We start from the raw sequence: 15,366 nt of genomic DNA, 5'->3' as shown, positions 1-15,366 counted from the left end.
AGTGTCCCCACGCGGCCAGTGTCCCCACGCGGCCAGTGTCCCCCACGCGCCCAGCGTCCCCACGCGCCCAGCGTCCCCACGCGCCCAGTCGTCCCCACGCCGCCCAGCGTCCCCACGCGCCCAGCGTCCCCACGCGCCCAGCGTCTCCACGCGCCCAGTGTCCCCACGCGCCCAGCGTCCCCACGCGCCCAGCGTCCCCACGCGCCCAGCGTCCCCACGCGCCCAGCGTCCCCACGCGCCCAGCGTCCCCACGCGCCCAGCGTCCCCACGCGCCCAGCGTCCCCACGCGCCCAGCGTCCCCACGCGCCCAGTGTCCCCACGCGCCCAGCGTCCCCCACGCGCCCAGCGTCCCCACGCGGCCCAGTGTCCCCACGCGGCCAGCGTCCCCACGCGCCCAGCGTCCCCACGCGCCCAGCGTCCCCACGCGCCCAGCGTCCCCACGCGCCCAGCGTCCCCACGCGCCCAGCGTCCCCACGCGCCCAGCGTCCCCACGCGCCCAGTGTCCCCACGCGCCCAGTGTCCCCACGCGCCCAGCGTCCCCACGCGCCCAGCGTCCCCACGCGCCCAGCGTCCCCACGCGCCCAGCGTCCCCACGCGCCCAGCGTCCCCCACGCGCCCAGTGTCCCCTCGCGCCCAGTGTCCCCACGCGGCCAGTGTCCCCACGCGGCCAGTGTCCCACGCGCCCAGCGTCCCCACGCGCCCAGCGTCCCCACGCGCCCAGCGTCCCCACGCGCCCAGCGTCCCCACGCGCCCAGCGTCTCCACGCGCCCAGTGTCCCCACGCGCCCAGCGTCCCCACGCGCCCAGCGTCCCCACGCGCCCCAGCGTCCCCACGCGCCCAGCGTCCCCACGCGACCAGCGTCCCCACGCGCCCAGTGTCCCCACGCGCCCAGCGTCCCCACGCGCCCAGTGTCCCCACGCGCCCAGTGTCCCACGCGGCCAGTGTCCCCACGCGGCCAGTGTCCCCACGCGCCCAGCGTCCCCACGCGCCCAGCGTCCCCACGCGCCCAGCGTCCCCACGCGCCCAGCGTCCCCACGCGGGCCAGTGTCCCCAACGCGGCCAGCGTCCCCACGCGCCCAGCGTCCCCACGCGCCCAGCGTCCCCACGTGCCCTGTGTCCCCACGCGCCCTGTGTCCCCACGCGCCCTGTGTCCCCACGCGCCCAGTGTCCCCACGCGCCCAGTGTCCCCACGCGGCCTGTGTCACCACGCGCCCAGTGTCCCCACGCGCCCTGTGTCAGCACACGCCCTGTGTCCCAACGCGCCCAGTGTCCCCACGCGCCCTGTGTCCCCACGCGCCCTGTGTCCCGACGCGCCCTGTGTCACCACGCGCCCTGTGTCCCCACGCGCCCAGCGTCCCCCACGCGCCCAGTGTCCCCACGCGCCCAGTGTCCCCACGCGGCCAGTGTCCCCACGCGGCCAGTGTCCCCACGCGGCCAGTGTCCCCACGCGGCCAGTGGTCCCCACGCGCCCAGCGTCCCCACGCGCCCAGCGTCCCCACGCGCCCAGCGTCCCCACGCGCCCAGCGTCCCCACGCGCCCAGCGTCCCCACGCGCCCAGTGTCCCCACGCGCCCAGCGTCCCCACGCGCCCAGTGTCCCCACGCGCCCAGCGTCCCCACGCGCCCAGCGTCCCCACGCGCCCAGCGTCCCCACGCGCCCAGCGTCCCCACGCGCCCAGTGTCCCCACGCGCCCAGCGTCCCCACGCGCCCAGCGTCCCCACGCGCCCAGCGTCCCCACGCGCCAGCGTCCCCCACGCGCCCAGCGTCCCCACGCGCCCAGCGTCCCCACGCGCCCAGCGTCCCCCACGCGCCCAGCGTCCCCCACGCGCCCAGTGTCCCCACGCGGCCAGTGTCCCCACGCGGCCAGTGTCCCCACGCGGCCAGTGTCCCCACGCGGCCAGTGTCCCCACGCGCCCAGCGTCCCCACGCGCCCAGCGTCCCCACGCGCCCAGCGTCCCCACGCGACCAGCGTCCCCACGCGCCCAGCGTCCCCACGTGCCCTGTGTCCCCACGCGCCCTGTGTCCCCACGCGCCCTGTGTCCCCACGCGCCCAGTGTCCCCACGCGCCCAGTGTCCCCACGCGGCCTGTGTCACCACGCGCCCAGTGTCCCCCACGCGCCCTGTGTCAGCACACGCCCTGTGTCCCAACGCGCCCAGTGTCCCCACGCGCCCTGTGTCCCCACGCGCCCTGTGTCCCGACGCGCCCTGTGTCACCACGCGCCCTGTGTCCCACGCGCCCAGTGTCCCCATGCGCCCAGTGTCCTCCACGCGCCCGTGTTCCCCACGCGCCACTGTGTCCTCACGCGCCCTGTGGCCCCACGCGCCCTGTGTCCCCACGCGCCCTGTGTCCCCACGCGCCCTGTGTCCCACGCGCCCAGCGTCCCCACGCGCCCAGCGTCCCCCACGCGGCCAGCGTCCCCACGCGGCCAGTGTCCCAACGCGCCCAGCGTCCCCACGGCGCCCTGTGTCCCCACGCGCCCAGCGTCCCCCACGCGCCCTGTGTCCCCACGCGCCCTGTGTCCCCCACGTGCCCTGTGTCCCGACGCGCCCAGTGTCCCTACGCGCCCAGCGTCCCCACGCGGCCCAGTGTCACCACGCGCCCAGTGTCCCCCAGCGCTCCTGTGTCCCCACGCGCCCAGCGTCCCCACGCGCCCAGCGTCCCCACGCGCCCAGCGTCCCCACGCGCCCAGCGTCCCCACGCGCCCAGCGTCCCCACGCGCCCAGTGTCCCCACGCGCCCAGTGTCCCCACGCGCCCAGCGTCCCCACGCGCCCAGCGTCCCCACGCGCCCAGCGTCCCCACGCGCCCAGCGTCCCCACGCGCCCAGCGTCCCCACGCGCCCAGCGTCCCACGCGCCCAGCGTCCCACGCGCCCAGCGTCCCCACGCGCCCAGTGGTCCCCACGCGCCCAGCGTCCCCACGCGCCCAGCGTCCCCACGCGGCCAGTGTCCCCACGCGGCCAGCGTCCCCACGCGCCCAGCGTCCCCACGCGCCCAGCGTCCCCACGCGCCCAGCGTCCCCACGCGCCCAGCGTCCCCACGCGCCCAGTGTCCCCACGCGCCCAGTGTCCCCACGCGCCCAGCGTCCCCACGCGCCCAGCGTCCCCACGCGCCCAGCGTCCCCACGCGCCCAGCGTCCCCACGCGCCCAGCGTCCCCACGCGCCCAGTGTCCCCACGCGCACCAGTGTCCCCACGCGGCCATGGTCCCCACGCGCCCAGTGTCCCCACGCGCCCAGCGTCCCCACGCGCCCAGCGTCCCCACGCGGCCAGTGTCCCCACGCGGCCAGCGTCCCCACGCGCCCAGCGTCCCCACGCGCCCCAGCGTCCCCCACGCGCCCAGCGTCCCCACGCGCCCAGCGTCCCCACGCGCCCAGTGTCCCCACGCGCCCAGTGTCCCCACTCGCCCAGCGTCCCCACGCGCCCAGCGTCCCCACGCGCCCAGCGTCCCCACGCGCCCAGCGTCCCACGCGCCAGCGTCCCCCACGCGACCAGTGTCCCCACGCGCCCAGTGTCCCCACGCGGCCAGTGTCCCCACGCGGCCAGTGTCCCCACGCGGCCAGTGTCCCCACGCGGCCAGTGTCCCCACGCGCCCAGCGTCCCCACGCGCCCAGCGGTCCCCACGCGCCCAGCGTCCCCACGCGCCCAGCGTCCCCACGCGCCCAGCGTCCCCACGCGCCCAGCTGTCCCCACGCGCCCAGCGTCCCCACGCGCCCAGCTGTCCCCACGCGCCCAGCTGTCCCCACGCGCCCAGTCGTCCCCACGCGCCCAGCGTCCCCCACGCGCCCAGCGTCCCCACGCGCGCAGTCGTCCCCACGCGCCCAGCGTCCCCACGCGCCCAGCGTCCCCACGCGCCCAGTGTCCCCAACGCGCCCAGTGTCCCCACGCGCCCAGGGTCCCCACGCGGCCCAGTGGTCCCCACGCGGCCCAGCGTCCCCCACGCGCCCAGCGTCCCCCACGCGCCCAGCGTCCCCACGCGCCCAGCGTCCCCACGCGCCCAGCGTCCCCACGCGCCCAGCGTCCCCACGCGCCCAGCTGTCCCCACGCGCCCAGCTGTCCCCACGCGCCCAGTGTCCCCACGCGGCCCAGTGTCCCCACGCGCCCAGCTGTCCCACGCGCCCAGTCGTCCCCACGCGCCCAGCGTCCCCAACGCGCCCAGCGTCCCCACGCGCCCAGCGTCCCCCACGCGCTCCAGTGTCCCCTCGCGCCCAGTGTCCCCACGCGGCCAGTGTCCCCCACGCGGCCAGTGTCCCCACGCGCCCAGCGTCCCACGCGCCCAGCGTCCCCACGCGCGCAGCGTCCCCACGCGCCCCAGCGTCCCCACGCGCCCAGCGTCTCCACGCGCCCAGTGTCCCACACGCGCCCAGCGTCCCCACGCGCCCAGCGTCCCCACGCGCCCAGTGTCCCCACGCGCCAGTGTCCCCACGCGGCCAGTGTCCCCACGCGGCCAGTGTCCCCACGCGCCCAGCAGTCCCCACGCGCCCAGCGTCCCCACGCGCCCAGCGTCCCCACGCGCCCAGCGTCCCCCACGCGCCCAGTGTCCCCACGCGCCCAGTGTCCCCACGCGGCCAGTGTCCCCACGCGCCCAGTGTCCCCACGCGCCCAGCGTCCCCACGCGCCCAGCGTCCCCACAGCGGCCCAGTGTCCCCACGCGGCCAGCGTCCCCACGCGCCCAGCGTCCCCACGCGCCCAGCGTCCCCACGCGCCCAGCGTCCCCACGCGCCCAGCGTCCCCACGCGCCCAGCGTCCCCACGCGCCCAGTGTCCCCACGCGCCCAGCGTCCCCACGCGCCCAGCGTCCCCACGCGCCCAGCGTCCCCACGCGCCAGCGTCCCCACGCGCCCAGCGTCCCCACGCGCCCAGCGTCCCCACGCGCCCAGCGTCCCACCGCGCCAGCTGTCCCCACGCGCCCAGCTGTCCCCACGCGGCCCAGTGTCCCCACGCGGCCCAGTGTCCCACGCGCCCAGCGTCCCCACGCGCCCAGCGTCCCCACGCGCCCAGCGTCCCCACGCGGCCCAGCGTCCCCACGCGCCCAGCGTCTCCCACGCGCCCAGCGTCCCCACGCGCCCAGCGTCCCCACGCGCCCAGCGTCCCCACGCGCCCAGCGTCCCCACGCGCCCAGCGTCCCCACGCGCCCAGCGTCCCCACGCGCCCAGCGTCCCCACGCGCCCAGCGTCCCCACGCGCCCAGTGTCCCCCACGCGCCCAGCGTCCCCACGCGCCCAGCGTCCCCACGCGGCCAGTGTCCCCACGCGGCCAGCGTCCCCACGCGCCCAGCGTCCCCACGCGCCCAGCGTCCCCACGCGCCCAGCGTCCCCACGCGCCCAGCGTCCCCACGCGCCCAGCGTCCCCACGCGCCCAGCGTCCCCACGCGCCCAGCGTCCCCACGCGGCCCCAGCGTCCCCACGCGCCCAGCGTCCCCCACGCGCCCAGGTCCCCACGCGCCCCAGTGTCCCCACGCGGCCAGTGTCCCCAAGCGGCCCAGTGTCCCCACGCGGCCAGTGTCCCCACGCGGCCAGTGTCCCCACGCGCCCAGCGTCCCCACGCGGCCCAGCGTCCCCACGCGCCAGCGTCCCCACGCGCCCAGCGTCCCCACGCGCCCAGCGTCCCACGCGCCAGCGTCCCACGCGCCCAGTGTCCCCCACGCGCCCAGCGTCCCCACGCGCCCAGCGTCCCCACGCGCCCAGCGTCCCCACGCGCCCAGCGTCCCCACGCGCCCAGCGTCCCCACGCGCCCAGCGTCCCCACGCGCCCAGCGTCCCCACGCGCCCAGCGTCCCCACGCGCCCAGTGTCCCCACGCGCCCAGCGTCCCCACGCGCCCAGCGTCCCCACGCGGCCAGTGTCCCCACGCGGCCAGCGTCCCCACGCGCCCAGCGTCCCCACGCGCCCAGCGTCCCCACGCGCCCAGCGTCCCCACGCGCCCAGCGTCCCCACGCGCCCAGCGTCCCCACGCGCCCAGCGTCCCCACGCGCCCAGTGTCCCCACGCGCCCAGTGTCCCCACGCGCCCAGCGTCCCCACGCGCCCAGCGTCCCCACGCGCCCAGCGTCCCCACGCGCCCAGCGTCCCCACGCGCCCAGCGTCCCCCACGCGCCCAGTGTCCCCTCGCGCCCAGTGTCCCCACGCGGCCAGTGTCCCCACGCGGCCAGTGTCCCACGCGCCCAGCGTCCCCACGCGCCCAGCGTCCCCACGCGCCCAGCGTCCCCACGCGCCCAGCGTCCCCACGCGCCCAGCGGTCTCCCACGCGCCCAGTGTCCCCACGCGCCCAGCGTCCCCACGCGCCCAGCGTCCCCACGCGCCCAGCGTCCCCACGCGCCCAGCGTCCCCACGCGACCAGCGTCCCCACGCGCCCAGTGTCCCCACGCGCCCAGCGTCCCCACGCGCCCAGTGTCCCCACGCGCCAGTGTCCCCACGCGGCCAGTGTCCCCACGCGGCCAGTGTCCCCACGCGCCCAGCGTCCCCACGCGCCCAGCGTCCCCACGCGCCCAGCGTCCCCACGCGCCCAGCGTCCCCACGCGCCCAGCGTCCCCACGCGCCAGTCGTCCCCACGCGCCCAGCGTCCCCACGCGCCCAGCGTCCCCACGCGCCCAGTCGTCCCCACGCGCCCAGCTGTCCCCACGCGCCCAGGCGTCCCCACGCGCCCCAGCGTCCCCACGCGCCCAGCGTCCCCACGCGCCCAGCGTCCCCACGCGCCCATGCGTCCCCCACGCGGCCAGCGTCCCCACGCGGCCAGCGTCCCCACGCGGCCAGCGTCCCCACGCGGCCAGCGTCCCCACGCGGCCAGCGTCCCCACGCGCCCAGCGTCCCCCACGCGCCCAGCGTCCCCACGCGCCCAGCGTCCCCACGCGCCCAGTGTCCCCACGCGCCCAGTGTCCCCACGCGCCCAAGCGTCCCCACGCGCCCAGCGTCCCCACGCGCCCAGCGTCCCCACGCGCCCAGCGTCCCCACGCGACCAGCGACCCCCACGCGCCCCAGTGTCCCCCTCGCGCCCAGTGTCCCCACGCGGCCAGTGTCCCCACGCGGCCAGTGTCCCACGCGCCCAGCGTCCCCACGCGCACAGCGTCCCACGCGCCCAGCGTCCCCACGCGCCCAGCGTCCCACGCGCCCAGCGTCTCCACGCGCCCCAGTGTCCCCACGCGCCCAGCGTCCCCACGCGCCCAGCGTCCCCACGCGCCCAGCGTCCCCACGCGCCCAGCGTCCCCACGCGACCAGCGTCCCCACGCGCCCAGTGTCCCCACGCGCCCAGCGTCCCCACGCGCCCAGTGTCCCCACGCGCCCAGTGTCCCCACGCGGCCAGTGTCCCCACGCGGCCAGTGTCCCCACGCGCCCAGCGTCCCCACGCGCCCAGCGTCCCCACGCGCCCAGCGTCCCCACGCGCCCAGCGTCCCCACGCGCCCAGCGTCCCCACGCGCCCAGCGTCCCCACGCGCCAGCGTCCCCACGCGCCCAGTGTCCCCACGCGCCCAGTGTCCCCACGCGCCCAGTGTCCCCCACGCGCCCAGTGTCCCCACGCGCCCAGCGTCCCCACGCGCCCAGCGTCCCCACGCGCCCAGCGTCCCCACGCGCCCAGCGTCCCCACGCGGCCAGCGTCCCCACGCGCCAGCGTCCCCACGCGGCCAGCGTCCCCACGCGGCCAGCGTCCCCACGCGCCCAGCGTCCCCACGCGCCCAGCGTCCCCACGCGCCCAGCTGTCCCCACGCGCCCAGCGTCCCCACGCGCCCAGTGTCCCCACGCGCCCAGTGTCCCCACGCGCCCAGCGTCCCCACGCGCCCAGCGTCCCCACGCGCCCAGCGTCCCCACGCGCCCAGCGTCCCCCACGCGCCCAGTGTCCCCACGCGCCCAGTGTCCCCACGCGGCCAGTGTCCCCACGCGGCCAGTGTCCCCACGCGCCAGTGTCCCCACGCGCCCAGCGTCCCCACGCGCCCAGCGTCCCCACGCGCCCAGCGTCCCCACGCGCCCAGCGTCCCCACGCGCCCAGCGTCCCCCACGCGCCCAGCGTCCCCACGCGCCCAGTGTCCCCACGCGCCCAGCGTCCCCACGCGCCCAGTGTCCCCACGCGCCCAGCGTCCCCACGCGCCCAGTGTCCCCACGCGCCCAGCGTCCCCACGCGCCCAGTGTCCCCACGCGCCCAGCGTCCCCACGCGCCCAGTGTCCCCACGCGCCCAGCGTCCCCACGCGCCCAGCGTCCCCACGCGCCCAGCGTCCCCACGCGCCCAGCGTCCCCACGCGCCCAGCGTCCCCACGCGCCCAGTGTCCCCACGCGCCCAGCGTCCCCACGCGCCCAGCGTCCCCACGCGGCCAGCGTCCCCACGCGGCCAGTGTCCCCACGCGGCCAGCGTCCCCACGCGGCCAGCGTCCCCACGCGCCCAGCGTCCCCACGCGCCCAGCGTCCCCACGCGCCCAGCGTCCCCACGCGCCCAGTGTCCCCACGCGCCCAGTGTCCCCACGCGCCCAGCGTCCCCACGCGCCCAGCGTCCCCACGCGCCCAGCGTCCCCACGCGCCCAGCGTCCCCCACGCGCCCAGTGTCCCCACGCGCCCAGTGTCCCCACGCGGCCAGTGTCCCCACGCGGCCAGTGTCCCCACGCGGCCAGTGTCCCCACGCGCCCAGCGTCCCCACGCGCCCAGCGTCCCCACGCGCCCAGCGTCCCCACGCGCCCAGCGTCCCCACGCGCCAGCGTCCCCCACGCGCCCAGCGTCCCCACGCGCCCAGTGTCCCCACGCGCCCAGCGTCCCCACGCGCCCAGTGTCCCCACGCGCCCAGCGTCCCCGCGCCCAGTGTCCCCACGCGCCCAGCGTCCCCACGCGCCCAGCGTCCCCACGCGCCCAGTGTCCCCACGCGCCCAGCGTCCCCACGCGCCCAGTGTCCCCACGCGCCCAGCGTCCCCACGCGCCCAGCGTCCCCACGCGCCCAGCGTCCCCACGCGCCCAGCGTCCCCACGCGCCCAGTGTCCCCACGCGCTCAGTGTCCCCACGCGCCCAGCGTCCCCACGCGCCCAGCGTCCCCACGCGCCCAGCGTCCCCACGCGCCCAGCGTCCCCACGCGCCCAGCGTCCCCCACGCGCCCAGTGTCCCCACGCGCCCAGTGTCCCCACGCGGCCAGTGTCCCCACGCGGCCAGTGTCCCCACGCGGCCAGTGTCCCCACGCGGCCAGCGTCCCCACGCGCCCAGCGTCCCCACGCGCCCAGCGTCCCCACGCGCCCAGTGTCCCCACGCGGCCAGTGTCCCCACGCCGGCCAGTGTCCCCACGCGTGCCAGTGTCCCCCCGCGGCCAGTGTCCCCACGCGCCCAGCGTCCCCACGCGCCCAGCGTCCCCACGCGCCCAGCGTCCCCACGCGCCCAGCGTCCCCACGCGCCCAGCGTCTCCACGCGCCCAGTGTCCCCACGCGCCCAGCGTCCCCACGCGCCCAGCGTCCCCACGCGCCCAGGCGTCCCCACGCGCCCAGCGTCCCCACGCGCCCAGCGTCCCCCACGCGCCCAGCGTCCCCACGCGCCCAGCGTCCCCACGCGCCCAGTGTCCTCACGCGCCCAGCGTCCCCGACGCGCCCAGCGTCCCCACGCGGCCAGTGTCCCCACGCGGCCAGCGTCCCCACGCGCCCAGCGTCCCAACGCAGCCCAGCGTCTCCACGCGCCCAGCGTCCCCACGCGCCCAGCGTCCCCACGCGCCCAGCGTCCCCACGCGCCCAGCGTCCCCACGCGCCCAGCGTCCCCACGCGCCCAGTGTCCCCACGCGCCCAGCGTCCCCACGCGCCCAGCGTCCCCACGCGCCCAGCGTCCCCACGCGCCCAGCGTCCCCACGCGCCCAGCGTCCCCCACGCGCCCAGTGTCCCCACGCGCCCAGTGTCCCCACGCGGCCCAGTGTCCCCACGCGGCCAGTGTCCCCCACGCGGCCAGTGTCCCCACGCGGCCAGTGTCCCCACGCGCCCAGCGTCCCCACGCGCCCAGCGTCCCCACGCGCCCAGCGTCCCCACGCGCCCAGCGTCCCCACGCGCCCAGCGTCCCCACGCGCCCAGCGTCTCCACGCGCCCAGTGTCCCCACGCGCCCAGCGTCCCCACGCGCCCAGCGTCCCCACGCGCCCAGCGTCCCCACGCGCCCAGCGTCCCCACGCGCCCAGTGTCCCCACGCGCCCAGTGTCCCCACGCGCCCAGCGTCCCCACGCGCCCAGCGTCCCCACGCGCCCAGCATCCCCACGCGCCCAGCGTCCCCACGCGCCCAGCGTCCCCACGCGCCCAGCGTCCCCACGCGCCCAGCGTCCCCACGCGCCCAGTGTCCCCACGCGCCCAGTGTCCCCACGCGGCCAGTGTCCCCACGCGGCCAGTGTCCCCACGCGGCCAGTGTCCCCACGCGGCCAGTGTCCCCACGCGGCCAGTGTCCCCACGCGCCCAGCGTCCCCACGCGCCCAGCGTCCCCACGCGCCCAGCGTCCCCACGCGCCCAGCGTCCCCACGCGCCCAGCGTCCCCACGCGCCCAGCGTCTCCCACGCGCCCAGTGTCCCCACGCGCCCAGCGTCCCCACGCGCCCAGCGTCCCCACGCGCCCAGCGTCCCCACGCGCCCAGCGTCCCCCACGCGACCAGCGTCCCCACGCGCCCAGTGTCCCCACGCGCCCAGCGTCCCCACGCGCCCAGCGTCCCCACGCGCCCAGTGTCCCCACGCGGCCAGTGTCCCCACCCGGCCAGTGTCCCCACGCGCCCAGCGTCCCCACGCGCCCAGCGTCCCCACGCGCCCAGCGTCCCCACGCGCCCAGCGTCCCCACGCGCCCAGCGTCCCCACGCGCCCAGCGTCCCCACGCGCCCAGTGTCCCCACGCGCCCAGTGTCCCCACGCGCCCAGTGTCCCCACGCGCCCAGTGTCCCCACGCGCCCAGTGTCCCCACGCGCCCAGCGTCCCCACGCGCCCAGCGTCCCCACGCGCCCAGCGTCCCCACGCGCCCAGCGTCCCCACGCGATCAGCGTCCCCACGCGCCCAGCGTCCCCAGGCGCCCAGCGTCCCCACGCGCCCAGCGTCCCCACGCGCCCAGTGTCCCCACGCGCCCAGTGTCCCCACGCGCCCAGCGTCCCCACGCGCCCAGCGTCCCCACGCGCCCAGCGTCCCCACGCGCCCAGCGTCCCCCACGCGGCCAGTGTCCCCACGCGCCCAGTGTCCCCACGCGGCCAGTGTCCCCACGCGGCCAGTGTCCCCACGCGGCCAGTGTCCCCACGCGCCCAGCGTCCCCACGCGCCCAGCGTCCCCACGCGCCCAGCGTCCCCACGCGCCCAGCGTCCCCCACGCGCCCAGCGTCCCCACGCGCCCAGCGTCCCCACGCGCCCAGCGTCCCCACGCGCCCAGTGTCCCCACGCGCCCAGCGTCCCCACGCGCCCAGTGTCCCCACGCGCCCAGCGTCCCCACGCGCCCAGTGTCCCCTCGCGCCAAGCGTCCCCACGCGCCCAGTGTCCCCACGCGCCCAGCGTCCCCACGCGCCCAGCGTCCCCACGCGCCCAGCGTCCCCACGCGCCCAGTGTCCCCACGCGCCCAGCGTCCCCACGCGCCCAGTGTCCCCACGCGCCCAGCGTCCCCACGCGCCCAGCGTCCCCACGCGCCCAGTGTCCCCACGCGCCCAGCGTCCCCACGCGCCCAGTGTCCCCACGCGCCCAGCGTCCCCACGCGCCCAGTGTCCCCACGCGCCCAGCGTCCCCACGCGCCCAGCGTCCCCACGCGCCCAGTGTCCCCACGCGCCCAGCGTCCCCACGCGCCCAGTGTCCCCACGCGCCCAGCGTCCCCACGCGCCCAGCGTCCCCACGCGCCCAGCGTCCCCACGCGCCCAGCGTCCCCACGCGCCCAGTGTCCCCACGCGCCCAGTGTCCCCACGCGCCCAGCGTCCCCACGCGCCCAGCGTCCCCACGCGCCCAGCGTCCCCACGCGCCCAGCGTCCCCACGCGCCCAGCGTCCCCCACGCGCCCAGTGTCCCCACGCGCCCAGTGTCCCCACGCGGCCAGTGTCCCCACGCGGCCAGTGTCCCCACGCGGCCAGTGTCCCCACGCGGCCAGCGTCCCCACGCGCCCAGCGTCCCCACGCGCCCAGCGTCCCCACGCGCCCAGTGTCCCCACGCGGCCAGTGTCCCCACGCGGCCAGTGTCCCCACGCGGCCAGTGTCCCCACGCGGCCAGTGTCCCCACGCGCCCAGCGTCCCCACGCGCCCAGCGTCCCCACGCGCCCAGCGTCCCCACGCGCCCAGCGTCCCCACGCGCCCAGCGTCTCCACGCGCCCAGTGTCCCCACGCGCCCAGCGTCCCCACGCGCCCAGCGTCCCCACGCGCCCAGCGTCCCCACGCGCCCAGCGTCCCCACGCGCCCAGCGTCCCCACGCGCCCAGCGTCCCCACGCGCCCAGCGTCCCCACGCGCCCAGTGTCCTCACGCGCCCAGCGTCCCCACGCGCCCAGCGTCCCCACGCGGCCAGTGTCCCCACGCGGCCAGCGTCCCCACGCGCCCAGCGTCCCAACGCGCCCAGCGTCTCCACGCGCCCAGCGTCCCCACGCGCCCAGCGTCCCCACGCGCCCAGCGTCCCCACGCGCCCAGCGTCCCCACGCGCCCAGCGTCCCCACGCGCCCAGTGTCCCCACGCGCCCAGCGTCCCCACGCGCCCAGCGTCCCCACGCGCCCAGCGTCCCCACGCGCCCAGCGTCCCCACGCGCCCAGCGTCCCCCACGCGCCCAGTGTCCCCACGCGCCCAGTGTCCCCACGCGGCCAGTGTCCCCACGCGGCCAGTGTCCCCACGCGGCCAGTGTCCCCACGCGGCCAGTGTCCCCACGCGCCCAGCGTCCCCACGCGCCCAGCGTCCCCACGCGCCCAGCGTCCCCACGCGCCCAGCGTCCCCACGCGCCCAGCGTCCCCACGCGCCCAGCGTCTCCACGCGCCCAGTGTCCCCACGCGCCCAGCGTCCCCACGCGCCCAGCGTCCCCACGCGCCCAGCGTCCCCACGCGCCCAGCGTCCCCACGCGCCCAGCGTCCCCACGCGCCCAGTGTCCCCACGCGCCCAGTGTCCCCACGCGCCCAGCGTCCCCACGCGCCCAGCGTCCCCACGCGCCCAGCATCCCCACGCGCCCAGCGTCCCCACGCGCCCAGCGTCCCCACGCGCCCAGCGTCCCCACGCGCCCAGCGTCCCCCACGCGCCCAGTGTCCCCACGCGCCCAGTGTCCCCACGCGGCCAGTGTCCCCACGCGGCCAGTGTCCCCACGCGGCCAGTGTCCCCACGCGGCCAGTGTCCCCACGCGCCCAGCGTCCCCACGCGCCCAGCGTCCCCACGCGCCCAGCGTCCCCACGCGCCCAGCGTCCCCACGCGCCCAGCGTCCCCACGCGCCCAGCGTCTCCACGCGCCCAGTGTCCCCACGCGCCCAGCGTCCCCACGCGCCCAGCGTCCCCACGCGCCCAGCGTCCCCACGCGCCCAGCGTCCCCACGCGACCAGCGTCCCCACGCGCCCAGTGTCCCCACGCGCCCAGCGTCCCCACGCGCCCAGTGTCCCCACGCGCCCAGTGTCCCCACGCGGCCAGTGTCCCCACCCGGCCAGTGTCCCCACGCGCCCAGCGTCCCCACGCGCCCAGCGTCCCCACGCGCCCAGCGTCCCCACGCGCCCAGTGTCCCCACGCGCCCAGCGTCCCCACGCGCCCAGTGTCCCCACGCGCCCAGTCTCCCCACGCGCCCAGTGTCCCCACGCGGCCAGTGTCCCCACGCGCCCAGCGTCCCCACGCGCCCAGCGTCCCCACGCGCCCAGTGTCCCCACGCGCCCAGCGTCCCCAGGCGCCCAGCGTCCCCACGCGCCCAGTGTCCCCACGCGCCCTGTGTCCCCACGCGCCCAGCGTCCCCACGCGCCCTGTGTCCCCACGCGCCCAGTGTCCCCACGCGCCCAGTGTCCCCACGCGCCTTGTGTCCCCACGCGCCCTGTGTCACCACGCGCCCTGTGTCCCCACGCGCCCTGTGTCCCCACGCGCCCAGCGTCCCCACGCGGCCAGTGTCCCCACGCGCCCAGTGTCCCCACGCGCCCTGTGTCCCCACGCGGCCAGTGTCCCCACGCGCCCAGCGTCCCCACGCGGCCAGTGTCCCCACGCGCCCTGTGTCCCCACGCGCCCAGTGTCCCCACGCGCCCTGTGTCCCCACGCGCCCTGTGTCCCCACGCGGCCAGCGTCCCCACACGGCCAGTGTCCCCACGCGCCCAGTGTCCCCACGCGCCCTGTGTCCCCACGCGGCCAGTGTCCCCACGCGCCCTGTGTCCCCACGCGCCCAGCGTCCCCACGCGGCCAGTGTCCCCACGCGCCCTGTGTCCCCACGCGCCCAGCGTCCCCACGCGCCCAGCGTCCCCACGCGCCCAGCGTCCCCACGCGCCCAGCGTCCCCACGCGCCCAGTGTCCCCACGCGCCCTGTGTCACCACGCGCCCAGCGTCCCCACGCGCCCAGTGTCCCCACGCGCCCTGTGTCCCCACGCGGCAGGTGTCCCCACGCGCCCTGTGTCACCACGCGCCCTGTGTCCTCACGCGGCCAGTGTCCCCACGCGCCCTGTGTCCCCACGCGCCCAATGTCCCCACGCGCCCAGTGTCCCCACGCGCCCTATGTCACCACGCGCCCTGTGTCCCCACGCGGCCAGTGTCCCCACGCGCCCTGTGTCACCACGCGCCCTGTGTCCTCACGCGGCCAGTGTCCCCACGCGCCCTGTGTCACCACGCGCCCTGTGTCCCCACGCGCCCAGTGTCCCCACGCGCCCAGCGTCCCCACGCGCCCAGTGTCCCCACGCGCCCAGCGTCCCCACGCGCCCAGTGTCCCCACGCGCCCAGCGTCCCCACGCGCCCTGTGTCACCACGCGCCCTGTGTCCCCACGCGGCCAGTGTCCCCACGCGCCCTGTGTCACCACGCGCCCTGTGTCCTCACGCGGCCAGTGTCCCCACGCGCCCTGTGTCACCACGCGCCCTGTGTCCCCACGCGCCCAATGTCCCCACGCGCCCAATGTCCCCACGGGGCCAGTGTCCCCAAGCGGCCAGTGTACCCATGCGCTCAGTGTCACCACGCGCCCAGTGTCCCCACGCGGCCTGTGTCACCACGCGCCCAATGTCCCCACGGGGCCAGTGTCCCCAAGCGGCCAGTGTACCCATGCGCTCAGTGTCACCACGCGCCCTGTGTCCCCACGTGCCCAGTATCCCCACAAATAACATAGTTTTACTCGGCTTCATATTCCTTCCATTAATTAAATTCAATTCTCTCTGGCGCCGCTAACGTATGTTCCTCCCCCCCCCCCCCACCCCCAACCCTCGATCCCTCACCGCTCAGGTAAACCCAGATCACCGGCATAATACTGCTCTCAATATCACATGACCCTCACCACGCACCCGGCTCACGCTCCTGGATTCAGAATGTCAACT

At 78.9% G+C, this 15,366-nt stretch overlaps 1 protein-coding gene across 1 annotated transcript in view; it reads left to right on the top strand.

Annotated features, from left to right (window-relative positions):
* Positions 1-15,161, top strand: part of LOC138357461 (proline-rich protein 36-like) — a 35,532-nt gene extending 20,371 nt beyond the window's left edge. Inside the window, exon 5 of the mRNA XM_069314316.1 lies at positions 14,444-15,161. Coding sequence (XP_069170417.1) covers positions 14,444-15,161 — 718 coding nt within the window. The remainder of the gene's footprint in view (positions 1-14,443) is intronic.
* The last annotated feature ends 205 nt before the right edge of the window (positions 15,162-15,366 follow it).

This window comes from Procambarus clarkii, chromosome 78, assembly GCF_040958095.1.
Source record: "Procambarus clarkii isolate CNS0578487 chromosome 78, FALCON_Pclarkii_2.0, whole genome shotgun sequence".
NCBI classification, from domain to species: domain Eukaryota; kingdom Metazoa; phylum Arthropoda; class Malacostraca; order Decapoda; family Cambaridae; genus Procambarus; species Procambarus clarkii.
The sequence above is the reverse complement of the archived record's forward strand: the minus strand, read 5'-3'. Positions and strand labels throughout refer to the sequence as shown.